Source organism: Oratosquilla oratoria, chromosome 37 (genome assembly GCF_046742065.1).
Source record: "Oratosquilla oratoria isolate Oo_2021 chromosome 37, ASM4674206v1, whole genome shotgun sequence".
In the NCBI taxonomy this organism is placed as follows: domain Eukaryota; kingdom Metazoa; phylum Arthropoda; class Malacostraca; order Stomatopoda; family Squillidae; genus Oratosquilla; species Oratosquilla oratoria.
Window position 1 is genome coordinate 41,901,664 of NC_134813.1, and position 16,830 is coordinate 41,918,493.

The 16,830-nt window shown below is 39.3% G+C and overlaps 1 protein-coding gene across 2 annotated transcripts in view; it reads left to right on the forward strand.

Moving 5' to 3' along the window:
* Positions 1-15,471, forward strand: part of LOC143019684 (uncharacterized) — a 29,666-nt gene extending 14,195 nt beyond the window's left edge. The window contains exons 9-12 of one of the 2 annotated variants that reach the window (XM_076175631.1): positions 823-944; positions 9,647-9,862; positions 11,511-11,705; positions 12,061-15,471. In XM_076175631.1, coding sequence (XP_076031746.1) covers positions 823-944; positions 9,647-9,862; positions 11,511-11,705; positions 12,061-14,174 — 2,647 coding nt within the window. In that variant the 3' untranslated portion in view covers positions 14,175-15,471. The remainder of the gene's footprint in view (positions 1-822; positions 945-9,646; positions 9,863-11,510; positions 11,706-12,060) is intronic. The other variant, XM_076175632.1, reaches the window with a different exon arrangement.
* Positions 15,472-16,830: the final 1,359 nt, after the last annotated feature.

The following is a 16,830-nucleotide window of genomic DNA, read 5'->3' on the forward strand; positions in this document are numbered from 1 at the left end:
GATGGAAGTGGAATGGGTGGTGATGAAATGGGGGGGGGGGGTATATGCCTATATACATACATATATATATATATATATATATATATATATATATATATATATATATATATATATACATATACACATACATATATACATACATATATATTACAGAAACATGCCATATTTCTATAAATTTGAGGACTCACTAATGAGTTTGGCCTAGGGCTCACAAGTAGGTAAATCCAGCCCAGATGGAGAGGGTGATAAGAAAATGCAGGATGAAATACCAGTACATCTGCCAAATACAACTTCAGTCACTGGGCAAACCAGCACCAATAATAGCTTCATCAAAAATAGTATCTTTATTAGCTAAAATTAGGGAATTAGGAAATCTTATAACAGTAATAAATACTATCATCAGCAGCTTTCACATCACCATTATCTGCAGCTGTAACTGCTCAAGAAGTGGTAGATGAAACTCGGGTAAAAGATGACATTAAAAGTATGAAAAATATTACAAAATGAGATAATACAGCCATCATTGTAAGTGTAAAAAACCAACAAATGAGTTTGATGAAGGAAAAGGCATACACCACATCCATTCACCTATTTTAAAATTTAAGAAAATTAATGTTGCTGAAACTTATGGAGGTTTATGTGACTCTTGTTGCTATGGTGACCATATACTGCAAGTGTGGCAGTTAAAGGATGTGACAGCTTACCATATTTAGATGTTTTTATTTTCAAAAGGAACTTGGAACCAGACATTAGATAAAAGATCAAGTGTTATCTGTATGTCATATCACTGAATTGTTAAACTTACAAGTCATTCTTTTGCAGTCTAGAAGAAGAGGAAGTTGAAGAACAACCAGTATATGGTGAGACTGTGATTGACAGTGAGGATGGAATCAAAGGATTAGGTACTTTGAACTGGAACATTTCGACCAATTGGACTGCCCAGGGTATGTGATCTTACTGAGTTGGATGTTCCACCCCTTTGGTGCTGTGCCTCAGTGTTGCTTGGATGGGGCACCGCCAGGTGGGAAGGACATCACCGGGTGTCTCAGAATCAGTGTCATCCTCTTCCTGTAGGAAACTAACCCAGAATTTGGATCAGCTTTATGAACACTTTACCGAAAATTTTTGCAAATGGATATCTTAAACATTGACATAACTTCTCTCCTTTTGAAACACAAACAAGATGTTGCTTCCCTTCTACGTGTCTTGCTTGAGAATTGACATCATACTGGGCATATGTTCTGATCTCAGGTTTCTAAGGGTAATAGTAACCTGTTAAAGAAATGTGTCATCAATAGGATTACAATATCATGGGACCATAATACCAAGCAGGCTTATGTTGTTATGTCACACAGTTGTAGACATTCAAAACTAGTACAGTAGTGAACTAATAATATTACATGTGGCAAGCGTGTGTTTTTTATACACTTATACAGTATGAATGGGCTATTTGAGTTATATTGAAAAAGTCTCTCATACTGTGAAGCTGTGTAAATATGCATTCAGGTGTCATATCTAGTATACCACACTGACAAGTTATGAATGCCAGCAACTGAACATCTTCCTGTCCTGATAAATCGGATTGGGTTGGGAATGAGGGGGAGTAGGAAAAAGGAAATATAAATATACAGTTGGCTTCACTTAAAAGTACTGTTGTGTCTTCTGCAAACCTATAGCAAGCATATTTCTTTATATCAGATATTTGTGATATGATAGGTCATAAAAGACTTATTCACATCATAAATCCATGACCCAAAGAATAGGCCTCTCAAAGTTTTCTAGAAGGCATTAGTTACTGTAATATTTATTAGTGGAGGCAACTGCAGATTAAACAGTCTTCCCATTTCTAAATGTTCTCTACAAATTGCTATAGTATTTACTAAAGTCAAGACCCAGTTTTAAGCTACATGAAACCTTTATTCATTTCATGAAACAGAATTACTTTTTATCTTTTTTTTTTCAACTAAAATAGTCACGAGCATTGTTTTCCATAAAAAGTACAACATTAATCATAAAAAATCCTTTGCCCACTTAACATAAGGTTATGCTTACTCTTTTGGAGTGATGCACGATTGCCTTGCAACTATTTTAGCATGCTAAATGATGTGGTTTCAAGTAAATACAGCATTGAAAAAAGTACCAATGTTTAGTCATGAGATGCCCTGTTGTTTAAGTCTTTGAGTAGCATAGAAAAATCAAGACTGCAATTCCCTTTCTTGTGTTTATAGTATGGCTGCATTTGTCAAAAATAAAAAAGACACATAAGGAACAAAAAGACATTTGACATTGTCGTCAAAGATGAGACTGACATTTCTCTTGAAATATAAGTTTGATATTGCCAAACTTATAATACAAGATTTTGTTCCACATGTGTCTTTCTCTTAACATTTTCCCAGTCTTTGTTGCCTGCTTAAATGACTGTTTTTATTGATTTTGCTCCTTAGTGTGTTTATTGTTGTTTCGTGTGCTATGACCAGTTTCTATCCCCTTCCTCCATACAATATACCCCTAAATTCTTACTTTTCATCCCTTCCACCTCCTCCTCCCTCCATCTCCACTCATAACTTAATCCCCAATTGTTTTTTGATGAATATTGCTTCTGTGACAAAAACTAGTCAAGAAAAAATAATAGTCGTAAATATGATATTCATATTCATAATTTCCAGTCAGGAGTGTCCTCATGAAATTTTGCATACAAAAAGGTGTTTCTTGTTAGTTAAGTGTAACTTGTCCAAATTATTTGTTTCTCTGCTGAGTATTCTTCTGAGCTACAGAACAAATGAATGTGCATCACAGTAGAAGGCGCTCACAGAATTGCACCATAAGAGTTGTTCAATGTTTCTATAAATCTTCATGTAACTCCAAGTATTGTAAGTTAATGCCACATCACTGGGAACATCACTTGAAAGGGGAAAAAAGCTACATAAAAAAAAAAAAAAAAGTTCTATTTAGGCAAAACTTCTGGGATCAGTTAGAGGTACCCGCAGTTGATGGCCCTGTGAGATAGATGTCAAAGAGTTTCCTCTTCCTGTTACATCCTCACCTCTGGCTGGAGATGTATCCTTGAGGAATTAACACTCATTTTCCAAACTGGAACCAAAAATCTCTCTATCAGCTTCAAATGTATTTACTCCACTTTTCCCCATAAGGAGAGCTGACAACAAGCCACTGTTCCCCATTGATCACAAGTAGGAGACACAAATATAGCTACACACTAGTGCAACAGACATCATTCCAAAATTTCTTCCAAAAGGATCATTGCCACCTACTGTGGGGCTGCAGGTGTCCAGTCAATAAAACTCAAGGTAACAGTTATTGTATTATAAGTAAAATTTCTTTAAAGTTGATTTTAGATTATACTGAAAGGAAAACAAAAGAAGCCATATATATCACCAGGTTTGAGTAAAGTGGACAAAAGTTTTATCCTTCTGTCTTTCTGTCTCTCTCAGACAGTAGTAGTGACAACACACTTGCTCATGATCACGCACACTGGAAAAAATCTGGGAATGTTGGTCACAGATGCCTTGTCACCTGACAGACACATCAGTAAAATTTTGGGCGAAAAGTACACTCTTCACAAAAATGAAAGTAACTTTTTACTATATGGATGAAGAGACAATTGATTAAATAATTAACTAATTGTTGCCTCAATTTTTACTTAGTAGAAAACATGCTACCCCATGGCATGTGGCCACAGCCCTCAGACCTTCACATAGATCTCTCTGGGATGAAACTTTGGAGTGTTGTTTGTGTAGTATGTCAATGGCTGAAATTGGTAGGGAAAGTAGCAGCTGCCAACTGTCAGCTTTCCCTGTGTGAAAAAGTGTAAGAAATACAGTTGATGGAAATGAATGGGTTGATGGATTTTGAAAATATGCAGTTTCTGCCCATTTTGCAGGACCACGATATGTAGATAATGATGATTGGTCCCCATTGGGAAAAAAAATCATAGAATTCCTGATGTACCCCAGATTAAAAAATACAGTAGTGATTTGATCTCTGCACAAATAGAAAATATAAACAAGATTAAGAAAATACAAACATTAGTGACCAAGTTGATTTCCCCTTGGTCTCTGAAAGAAAAAAAAGAGGAAGGCTTATCATGATAGTAGTGTTCAGGTCAATAAAGAGAATAGATAAGACTGATAGAAAGTATCTCTTGGTGTAGGACAGGAGAGTCATGAGGTCATGAGAACAAATTGAAAAAAATATCTTATGTCTAAAGGATGTCAAAAAATACAATTTCCCATATACAATAGATGCATCAACTAATGGAATAGTTTGAAAGATGATATAGCTTCAAACATAAACCATAAGTAAATTCAGAATTAGGTATGATACAGAAAAAAGAGACAGGACCCCACAAATATAAATCTTTTCCTATATATTACAATTAGGTAGATGCATTTAGGCAAAACCTAGTGATGACAAAAAAGGTGAAATGTGAGGTAGGGCGATAATGGTTGTAATAAATGTCATAACAATTAATAAAGTTATACTGGATGAAGTCAAGGTTCTATATGTAAGTCTGAAAATTAAGGTTAGAAGAGACTTCATGATATCATATCCCTCCCCCTAAGATGAGGACCTGGAATGAAGTTGAATATTGAGAAATGTCACCACACACTTTTTTTTTTCTTTTCTTAAGGAAAATTATTGAACAAAGTGATGATATAATCCTAGTGGAAGACTTTAATTGTGAGGACTTCAGTTTGAATGAATAGTGCATGACCAACAGAGAAAATTAAGTGAAGAATGGTCAAGTATAAAACTTAATTTCATTTACATTGATCAGGGCATTTGAAAAATATTGATACCATAGTACCAAGGTGTTACAAAAAGATAAAAGGGCCTCTGCAATTTATGTTCAGTCTAAGGAAAGTTTCACAATGATGATTAATAAATATTGCCTTGAGTTTCATTGACTAGAAACCTGCAGCCCCACAGTGGTTGCAACATCCTTGGGCTCTAATAGAGCTCTTTGGCAAGAAAGTTTGGAGTTTTGTATGTATATCAGTGAGAAAATTTCTATGTCACTGGCTCATAGTGGTAGGAAGAAGGGAGTAGTCAACTGTTGTTAGCTTTCCTTATGTGATAAGGTGGAGGAAATAAAACTGAAGCATAGATATATCATGCGCCTCTTGAGGCTGCAATTCTTGATAGAGGTGAGGGTGTTGATGGCTTATGAAGAAGGATGTAGGAAGATGATTCTTGTAGGACTATCATATGCAGATACCTGTCATTTGTCCCAGTGTGTCGAAAGAAGGCAATTTTTAGGCATAAAAGGCTATATAAAAGTATCAGTGGAAGGATAAAAGGATATTACTTAAAAAGAGAAATGTGAGAAAGATACCAAGAAGTTTATTCTCTCAAAAGAATATGTAAACAGAATGAACTGCCATGGGAAATGAATAGGATGGGAGAGTGGTTTGAGGAAGTGAGTGAGAAAGTCAAGTAAGAACTCTCAAAGGAAAGGTGTACGAAGAAAAGAATGTAACTATTTCCTTGTATTGAAGCCAACACTTTTTGAAAGGGACAAAGAAACAAATTCCACATTTTATATACTGTACATAAGTACATGTAAAGAAAGGCTACAAAGCAATGTTCCCTCTAAGCTGTGCGCATGTGTGTGCCCACACTTATTTTACAACTAGCGCACATAAAGAAAAAATGTACACATGCAAAGTTTTCAAATGATATTAAAATCCATTCAGTAAAGAAGTTCCACCCAAATATCAACTTATATGAAAACTACGGTTTAACATTTCAGAAATTACATTTGAGAACTTACCAGTCACCTTTGTTTTAACCAGTGTAGATTCTCTAAATGTAGATACTTTAGAAATTCGAATCTTGAAGGCCTTCTGAACCAAAGACGTGATCCCTTGGTTAGAGGTTTCCAAAAAAGAAGTACTTCTTCATCCTGAGCTCAGGGTAATCTGATCACTGTTCTGATGTTAGTGCACACAGTATTCCAAGGGACTCTTATGCCGCATCCACACGGTCGAGCTGTGCCTAGCAGACCCTTACCGGGCAAAGTCTGCAGACTCTGCCTCCGAAGGTGTCCACACAGCAGACGACGGTGGTTGGAGGTTAGTTGGCTGCAAGCAGAGGTTGGGAGTGAATGGTTCAGTGCGGTACAATAACCATGGTTCCCGCCATACTTGGAAAGAAGGTAGCACTTTACAGCATTATAATTGCTGCCTGTATTGAAAAGAAAAACAAGAAATCATGGAGTACTAGGTGCAGACATGGTGGTAGGGTTTGCTAACTTTGCTCGCAGCGATATCAGCCCTCCATCCACTGCCCACAAATGGCGCCGGGAACGGACAGTTTGATGGTTTGCCTGCTGAAATCGCCCATTGTCAAGCAAAGCCCTCGTGCCTGGCGGACACTGCTTGACCGTGTGGATGTGGCATTACGAGTTCGAAAAGAGCTCAGAAGGCCACGGGTTAATATTTACTTTAAGTAATTTCTCAAAGTTAATTCCCGATTTATTAAATCAAAATTGTTACAGAGATTTAATAAACAAAATAAAGAGGAGGGGAGTTTAATCGTGTCTTATTCAAAGTTATGATAGGCGTAGTTCAAAGTTTCAGATAAGGCTCCTGAATTGAAGAAAATAACACTTTGAGGAAAAGTTTCCCAAACTAAGGTAAACACTAAGATTCCCAATAACAATTACCACACTTATAAGCTCTCTAAAAATATGGTAACTTGCCAATCATCAAACCAATAATTGCTTTGTTTTTTCTTTCTTCTTCTTCTAACTTATTTGGCTGCCCCATAAAAGTTTTAATCATACATCAAAATGCCAAAAATGGAACCATTTATTTTACTCAAAGTTACTAATGTCTGAACATTAATTTGTTGGGTCACCATAAAATGCCACCCCAAAATTTTGCAGCCCTGGGCGGACCAACCCCCTTGGTACCCTACTGCTTGGTGGAGGTAACAAACTCACAAATTGTGCATATTTGCTTAAATGATCAGATGGTGACTCGAATGTGTGCAAACATATTTTTCAGAGAAGGCAAAGTTTGCACACAAGCAGATTTCTGCACACACTCACAGCAAAAAATTAGAGGGAACATTGCTATGAGGAAAAGTTAATTAAATTGAATTATAAAATCTTCTAACAAGTATCATTAAATGATACATGACTGTATCATGACCATCATGATAAATGATAAATGACTGTTGATCACTATAGGTCACAATTCATGCATGTTTCTGGTTCGACATCATTTGTAGGCTCACTCATAATCAGTATAATCTGTATGCATCATAGTCAATATATGACCCATTACTTTATACATTGTTGTCTCTAAATGCAAATTAAACAGAAGTGAAAGTTGACGAGCTTGTAGTACATCATGTATTGTTCTACAGCTCCCATGACCTTTTATTTCTTACTCATACAGTCATACAGTTATACTACCATTTCATAACTATAAATAAGCTTGGTTATTTTCTTCTCAAAACCCAAATATCAAATATTGTAAGGTTGTAATCATCCCTGCCCTCCATGCCTAATCAAAAGCTTGTTTAAAATCTAAAAATGCACAATACATGTTTCTTCCCCCACACCTTTCCTTCCTATGTAAATGTATATGTGTAGTTTGTGTCACTTTCCCATTCCTAAAAGAATTATTTTCAATATGATTTCTCTTGATCTCATTTTACTTTGGATCATCTGTATTGTTACTTTATATGAGCGTGGTAGCAGAGATATAGGTATGTAGTTTTCATGTTGTGGGGTTGGTTGGAGAAATAAGAACATGAGTACATGAAAATGGAGGAGACTGCAAGAGACCATAAGGCCTACACTAAGCAGTTCCATGTCCCTTACCACCAGTTAGCCTTATGCATAAAGTTCTCTAATCATCTCCTACAATAACCAATTATTTCAGTGCTCACTACATGTTGATAGATTTGTTGCCTTTATCAACTGATCCACGTTTCATACCAATTAGGCCTTACAAAGTAGACCAGAAGTTGCCAGTTAGGCCAAGATTTCCACAACTCAGCCTCCAGAAAGATTGAAAGGGACAATACAGTTGTATTAGCTGTCAGTTTGACAGAAGCACTAACAAAAAGGAAACAGTGAATTAATATATGCCATAACCTAACATTGGGTTTGTAGGAGCACAAAATATAAGTAAAATGAAAATGACAGACATAAAGAAGTATCTGGATTATATCATCGTTCAGCCACCTCAGCTCTGATTTGTTCCTTTGAGGTGGTGCTTCTGCACTGGTTCTGTTGGTATGGATGGTTTGAGGTAAACAATAACTTCTGGTAGTGGTGGTTTGAGGTGAACAATAACTTCTGGTAGGGAAAACTTCTGGTAGTCTCTTCTGATAGGAGAAGCTTCTGGTAGTCAGGAACAAATAGATGGTTGATGATGTTTCTTAAATAGAGAAAATAACAGAGTCGGGTCGTTCGTAGTCAACCAACAATCTGGATTCTGGAGAGTGTCTGATTTAGTTTGGAAAATTAAGAATTTACACTTCATTGTGGAGAGTGGCTGTAGTTGTGGTCCAGAGGACTTGTTTAATGTAGTTGTCGTAATCGACGATTGTAGAGAAATTCTACGTAGATTCAGATGGGCCCTGGGCTTCAGCTTCTTTTCTTGACTTCTCTTTTTGCTATGTTCTGGAGCTGTCTCTTAGTAGTCTGCTTCTTTTCTCTATTGACTCTCTGTCTCGGTCGTTCTCTGCATCATCTTTTTATACTTCGTGAATGGGAGCACACGTTCCAGTCATGGGAAAACGTATCCAAAGTAGGTAGTTTGAAGATCCTCAACCAATGGGAAAGCAGAGCGAGCTTTTCCCGCCAATTCAGGAACGTTTCTTGCTTGGCGTTATCTGTGATCATATGTAAAGGGGTGCCCTCCAATAGACTGGTATTGTGCAATGCTTAAACATTTCATAAATATATATATATATATATATATATATATATATATATATATATATACATATATATATATATATATATATATACATATATATATATATATATATATATATATCAATCCATTAGGGAAGCGTAATACAAAACTATAACATATATTCATGCAAGACGTCCCTTAGAATTACAAACGGGAGACTTTATTCACACAAGGGCGTGAAACAGCTCAACCACAGGATTCTACTCACGTTAAGGACGTGACCGTGCGTGCGTGTTTGTCTGTGTGTGTGTGCGTGTGTGTGTGTGTGTGTGTGTGTGTGTGTGTGTGTGTGTGTGTGTGTGTGTGTGTGTGTGTTTCGGATTATATGTGTATGAATGTAGCTAAATAGATATGCTCATATCATTAAATCAGGCCTGTAAAGAGTGCCCGCAGCTGCATGCTGGTGCACACCCAAGTACAGTGCCTGGTGGAACCAAGTGGCAAGGACAACCAGGTGCCATTTTCTGACGCGCTTTCACAGCCAATTGTGTATACATATACATAAATATATATCTAGGAAATCTGTAGCAGCATTGGCTTTGTAGTATTATTTTGACGAGACGTTTTGTTGGCCAGCAAGACTCAAGGCCCCAAGGGAGCCACACGATGATACAGTATCCTTGTCTTGGTAAGTAGCGTATTAGTGTCCACCATCGTAATTGGTGTCTTTGTCTGATTTTGTTTCGTAGAAGGGTTAAGCTTTGAAGCCGTATGGGCTAACCTGGGTGCTGACTTCCCTCCACCAGTGGCCGAACCAGCAAATCTCAACTCCCACTACTCTTCTTCGCCTTCTCCCCTGGAGATCCTCCCGACGGACCAAGGCTCTGTTTTCTCATCCAACGCGTGGGAGTTTTCCCGGCATGCTCGGCAGTCCCGCAGGATTGTCCAGTGCATCCCTAAACCAGGTATGTAAATCTTACACGTTCCCCTTTTATACGGTATCCTCGGGTTTTTTTTTTTTTTTTCTTTTTCTTATGTGCCACTTTGGCATATTCTGTTTTTGGCACTGCCTTGTGAGTTTAAATTTTTTATTTTAATTCAACTGGCAAATGATGACGGCCAGTTGCACTAGTATCTAAGCACCCTGATTTAATCCATGAAACTTTGTTATCTTGATCTGGTTGATCACCCTTCAGTACAGTAGCACATTGCACGGTACAGTGACAAATAACAAACTGTTTTATTATTTATCTGGGGGCTTGGTGAGCCTTAATTGATCAGGACCTGTTTTTGGCCAGGGTTTTATCTCTCAGACAAATAAAGTCACCCAGTATTTGCCATGAACAAGTAACCCACCATTTTAATAAGGTCATTTTAACAGTTTTCCTCAAAGGCATAGCATTAGAAACAAGATCACATTTAATTTGCATCCCAGCCGCTGGAAGTTCCTCTTGACAGTAGGTAGGATATAATAAAACAAATTTATTTGTAGTCCTCCAAAGTGTTAATCAAAATAATTTTAACACTATGAATATGGAATGTTTGGGATGAGCTGATTCATATGATTGGTGAAATAATAAGGCACAATCCGAATAAAGTAATAAAGGGGTGTATGCATCAAAAACTGTCTCCTCTTTTTAAGGTTAGAAATAGAAATACATCAAATGCAGGACCCTCACGGCCGTTGGCACAGGGATACCAGCGTGTAGTTTCCAGTTATGAAAGTGATAAAAAAAATGACCGTTAATGTTTCGTTCGGGCTCCAAATGCTCTCCGATTTTTGGTCCAACAAAGAGCGAAGCAGAAGAAAAGTAAGATACCAAACCTCAAAACGCTAACTTCACAATGTTTATGTGCGCGTGCTTCGCGCGAAATCCATAGAACCCAATCAGAAACCCTCACTGCGTTCAGCGCTTCACGCCGGTTCGTGATTCTCTTACGATGCTATTTCGGAAATAGTTCGTGTTTGACCATTAATGTTCCGAGGTTGTTGTTGTTTTTTCAAGAACGAAGAAAAGTAAAACACCAAATTTCAACCCACATAGCGCTCACGTCACAAAGCCCGTCCGCGCTCACTTCGCGTGGCATTCAAAGAACCCAATCAGAAACCCTCACTGCGTGAAGGAATTATATCACATGGTACATTTTTCTGTTTTTTCTGGGTTGTTGCTAGACTTCGCGAACAAATTTTCGACTCTTTTACATTGTTAATCCATAAAAGCATAAGGTTTTCCTTTACTTCGTGGCTTGGACAGGTTAATTAAGACAAGCTTTAATTCGTAATTAGATCAAAGCGTTTAGTAACAGACAGAAAAGAATATGAATAGAATATCCTTTTTGAATTGGTTAACGCTATGAAAACCTCTTTGACAAAATGAGACCCAAAGGAGATTTTGTTCAGTTTAGTTCTAGCCAGTTCTGTTTTGGCTAATAAAGATTCGGGACTAATTGGGGTTGTCGATCCATTTAGACTCCATTGTGTCTTGAGTTGGCAACCCAGTCAAATAAAGTAATTTAAAGCGGTCTTCAAAGGCACTTGGTTAATGTCATCATGAAAAGAAATAAAAATAAAAATTTGTTCACTTTATATGTGCATTATTTCCCCATCCGTAGGTCCCTTCATGCCGTGCAAAGATCTCTTTGACTGGTGGACCCTCCGATGCGGTGTTTGGATTGTCTTCCTCCTGGCACTACTCGGCAATGGCACTGTCGTCTTCGTCCTTATCTTTGCCAGGACGAAAATGGATGTACCTAGGTTCCTAGTGTGCAACCTAGCCATGGCAGACTTTTTCATGGGCATATATTTAGGTAAGTTTATACTAGTCTTTGCTTATTTATTATTACTGTAATTTATTATGGTCACACAGAGGTTTAATATCATTCAACGCAGCTGACTGAACAAATTTTATTTATAACTTTTGTCTACCGTAAGTAAATATTAAGTGAGTTTGGTAATATAAATAGATTCTGCCTATAGTTTAGTGGTTAAAAAGAGAGATTATTTTATTTCTTTATTTATTTCTTTATTACATATAACAAGGAATGTAAATGGTTCATGTCCTCAAAAATGTTATACTTTAGTCATTCAATTGTCTCAATAATATATATACAGTCGATTGTGATCATTGTGAAGCCCATGTAAAGTTGAATTCGTCTCTTATAGGTTTCTTAGCAGTGGCGGACGCTTCGACCCTGGGAAAATTCCGTATGTATGCTATCCCGTGGCAGATGTCCTCTGCATGCCAGATCGCTGGCTTCGTTGGCGTGCTGTCTTCCGAGCTCTCCGTCTACACCTTGGCAGTTATCACAATGGAGAGGAACTACGCCATCACGCACGCCATGCACCTCAATAAGCGCCTGTCACTCAAGCACGCCGCCTACATCATGACGGTGGGTTGGATCTTCGCTCTTGCGATGGCCGTCCTCCCCCTCACAGGCGTCTCTGACTACCGCAAGTTTGCGGTCTGCCTACCCTTCGAAACCAGTGGTGCCGGTTTGGGCTACGTCGTATTCCTTATGTTTATTAACGGCGTGGCTTTCTTGATCCTGATGGGGTGCTACTTGAAGATGTACTGCGCCATCCGAGGATCACAGGCATGGAACAGCAATGACTCGCGCATCGCCAAGCGCATGGCTCTGCTTGTCTTCACCGACCTCATCTGCTGGGCTCCTATCGCCTTTTTCTCCTTAACAGCTGCTTTCGGGATGCACCTGATCTCCCTCGAAGAGGCAAAAGTGTTCACAGTCTTCATCCTCCCTCTGAATTCTTGCTGTAACCCGTTCCTCTACGCCATCCTCACGAAACAGTTCAAGAAGGATTGCGTAATGCTGTGTAAGGCAATCGAGGAATCTCGTGTAACCCGAGGTATTGGACGCTGCCGCCACTCTTCAAATTTCAGCAATCGCCAGACTCCAGCCAATACGAACAGTGCTCTCGAGCACTCCTTTCGCGAATGTAGTCAGACGTGTAGCTGCAGCACAAAGAGGTCAGAGCAGTCCAAGAATATGAGACGTTGGCGTCTATCTGCTCTCAAGTACCTCCTGTGTCATAAAGACCACGAGGAACTGAACTCCTCCAGTGACTACAGCTATCAGACGAGCAAGAACAATCCCAAAGATAAGCGACACGCCTCTGTCTCAAGCGATAATTTTAGTTCGTCAAGGTCAGACTCCTGGCAGAGGGGCCATGCTACCTTGTCTCTCCGGTTACTGGAGCGGAAGAGACGCCCGTCATGGCACTTGACGCGAAAACCCTCACAGGAGAGCAACCTCTCATCGTCGCGAAACGACTCCTCCATCACCACAGCGTCCACGTCGACCTGGCGAATGTCCCGGTCATCCGTCTCCTCCGACATCTCTAACCCGGGGTCGCGTCCCGTGGTCAAAGCTGACTCACAGACGTCGTTACGTCTTGGGCCTGCACGCGGCCGAGGGACGGAGATGCGACCCCAGGGCCCCACGCGCCAAATGAGCCAGGGTCAGCTCACGGGGAAACAGATTACAATTCCCCATAATCCGCGGTCTGAGAGTTTGAATCGTACGAAACCAAAGCTCCAGCGCCAGGAAGCTATTGAACGTGAAACGTACCTACCCAACAAGAACGGAGGCGCCACCTCTCCAGACGACCTGACCTGTCCCTTGCATCACCGTAACGACAGACTCACTTGCGTTTACGAGCAGGAGAGCTGTGAAGATGATGATCAGATGCGCCACGAACCCAACCGGGCTTACTTGGCGCCCAATTACCAGCTCATGGGTCTGAGTGTCGGATTTGTACCCCGGAAACTCAGTACAATATCTTCCCATTCGGTCAGCGTCTCCAAAGACCCCGAGAGAGAGGAGTCAAAGTCAGCTCGAGGATCGTCAACAGATGTAAGAATAACCAAGGACCCAGAGTCCTCTTCTCTACAAGCCTGTCCCTCATCCATTTCTGCATCGGACTTACCGAGGAACCTCAAGTGCACGAGTCTGACTCTCCTACCACAGACTCAGTCTCCAATCGTCGCCCTTCGTTTCCCATCCGACAACCACCTCACTTCCAATATCCCCAGAAGGGGTGAGGCTGTTCTGATGATAGACACTGACGCCAACTCCAGAACCCCGAGAGATATCGAAGTCTTCCGCCATATGGGCGAACCCTCAATGAGAAAAGAAGTCGTCACTCTCATAACTGGCGACGACGACGACGAAGTGTTCCTTGACGAAGCTCCTGCCCCACTCGAGACACATTTTCCCCTCGAGGTCGATGTAGCAGAAGAAGTACACCCTCTGATATAAAGCACCTCTCACGCTGGGAAACAAGCAAGTTCGACAGCGTCTTCGTTTTACAGGGACCAGAATTATGAGATAAGGTATATACTCATCATCGAACAATTGAGTGTATGTTGTTCATTGTATCCCAGCTGGTGTTCTGCATTGAGTCACCAGACTCGTAGGAAATGAAGGCCTGAGTACTCAAAACTTACACTCTCTTTCTGAAGGTCACTCAATTACACTACCTCTTCAGCAAACTATGACACGCATACATTCTGTGTTGCAAATCAGTGGTCGTAGTGGTAGCCATCCATGTGCCAAGAATTGTGTAAAAGTCTTGACAGCAGAGCTTCAGATGGAGCAACTTCTTCGTACAAGAACAGAATTCAGCACTAAAAATTGAACTGTATATACTGTATGAATCTAATAATGTACTTCCAAAGGTGCACAGTGTCCTCTTGGTAGAGTATGGCTCACAAACCAGAGACCAGCATGTTGGTGGAACAACTGTAACATCCTTGGGGCAAATGTTGCATTTAGTGCAAGAAATTTGCATACAGAGAGACTCGCATGTTTTACAGGTGCTTTTTCCATGGGTTCTCTGTGGAATGAAGTATGTAGATTCCAGAATGAGGTCATTGGCTTGATATAAAAAGTGTTGGATAAAAAAAATGAGCACCAGTTATGTGGTGTTGTGGTAAAAACAAATGGTGTCAGTGATGTAATGTGAGTTTTTTTTTACCAATGGTGCAGAACTATTGGTCTGATAGTTGTCATATATGTAATCTAATGTATACATAAGCAGGTCTTGAATCAAGAAGCTGAATGTATGAATAACAAACATGTAATGCGTGATTAACATTTTCTTTCTTTTCTTGTTAACTATTACTCATGCAAAAGGACATATATGGCTGTAAATTTGGTGCAGAGTGAATGTTGAGTGCCTATGCGTGGAAGTTATCTGCTGGGCATATAAGTACCGTGCTTCCGCCTTGGAATTCTCATTCTACCACAAATTACCAGTGTGCTCTGGTCATGCAAGTGAAAAATCACAGGAAGTTTGCTAAAATATATATTATTGAATATTCACATGGCCATGAAAACAGACAATGTGGTATTGTTGTTTATCAAAATACAGACTTGTAATAAATAACAGTGAATATGAAATTATGAAAAAATATGCAAATTTCCCACAAAGGGTGTTCAGTCCATTATCATGTAATTTCTTTGCTGATATCATTAATCATTCTTATCAACACAAACATTCACAATTGAAATATACATATATACATACAAATATATTTGGATATACTTGTATATACTGTGTATTTACCTAGTTGTATTTACCTAGTTGTATTTTACGGGAAGGGGAGCTATGCTCGTGAGGTCCCGTCTTCATATCTCATTTTATCTAAACTATTTTTAAATTCATGTATTGTTTTTGCACACACCACTTTCACATCTAACTTGTTCCAACTGTCTATTGTTCTGTGAGGAAAGCTGTTCTTTTTCAAATCTCTTCGTGTGTGTGTGTGTGTGTGGTGTGAGTATATATACTTTCATTGTATATGTGGACAGGGAATTTTCTCTCAAGCAGATCTTGTCTGATTTTTCTATTTGCCTGAGAGTATTCTTTGTTCCAAAGGGAGTCTTTTTTTCTATATTTCATCATGACAAAGATACTTTGACATAGCGCACATGTTTTCACAACTCTTGATGCCTTTTCAGTGACAAGTGAGTGAACCTTTTGGTCAGGTCTGAGAACTTGCATACTCTAGTTGTTAAGGTGAGGATGACTTTGGAAGTTTCTGATTGACTAGTATAGTTTCCCACACTGTGGTGTACTCCCATTGGCTGGTGTTGCTATGAAGTCATCAGTCTTTATTTCACCAAGCAGCGAGGACCTTCCAACGCTAGGAAGAGCTTTCAAGTCTTCTACCTGGTTATTTAGCTTAGGAGGTAGTTCCTGTATGCAGAGAACTTTTAAAATTAGTAGTTCTCTTTGGTGTTGACATCCAAATTTGGGAATGTGCAACTCACCCTTCAGCCTATGTGAACATGACTATAATGAAATTATCATGTCAATTATCTTACCTTTTATTTGCAGAAGTCCCTGAAAACCACCACAGAAAAATCTACAAAGCAAACTTAAGGAAAAAAATTCCAGTTGAAAATACAAAAGAGCAACAACTAAAGACCAAAAAACATTACCTATTCTAAAAGTTTTCTTCGTGAAAAAAAAAAATCTCCCAAAATAAATATCCAGGCAGAAGACTTGGAAGCTCTGTCTAGTATTAGAGGGTCCTTGCCACTTGGTGGGATAGGAGAGACTGACGATGTAACAAAACACCCAACCAAAGAGAGCGCAGCATAGTCTAGGAAAGTGTCAGCCAATCAGAAACCTCCAAAGTCATCCCTACCTTACTTATGGAGTATTTAAGTTCCCAGACATGACCAAAAGTTTCATTCACCTGCATGAGTGGGTGGTCTTTTCTAGGTAGTCCATAGTCCATTCATTCACATGCCACTGAAGAAGCACCAAAAGGTGCCAAAACGCATTCTAGATAAAGCTTTACTTTATGTGCTATGCTAAGGTGTCTTAGCTGTCATGTATTATGGAATAATTTTAAATCCACTTCCTTTGGAAGGAAAAATGCTTCTCAGACAAAGAGAGAAAGCA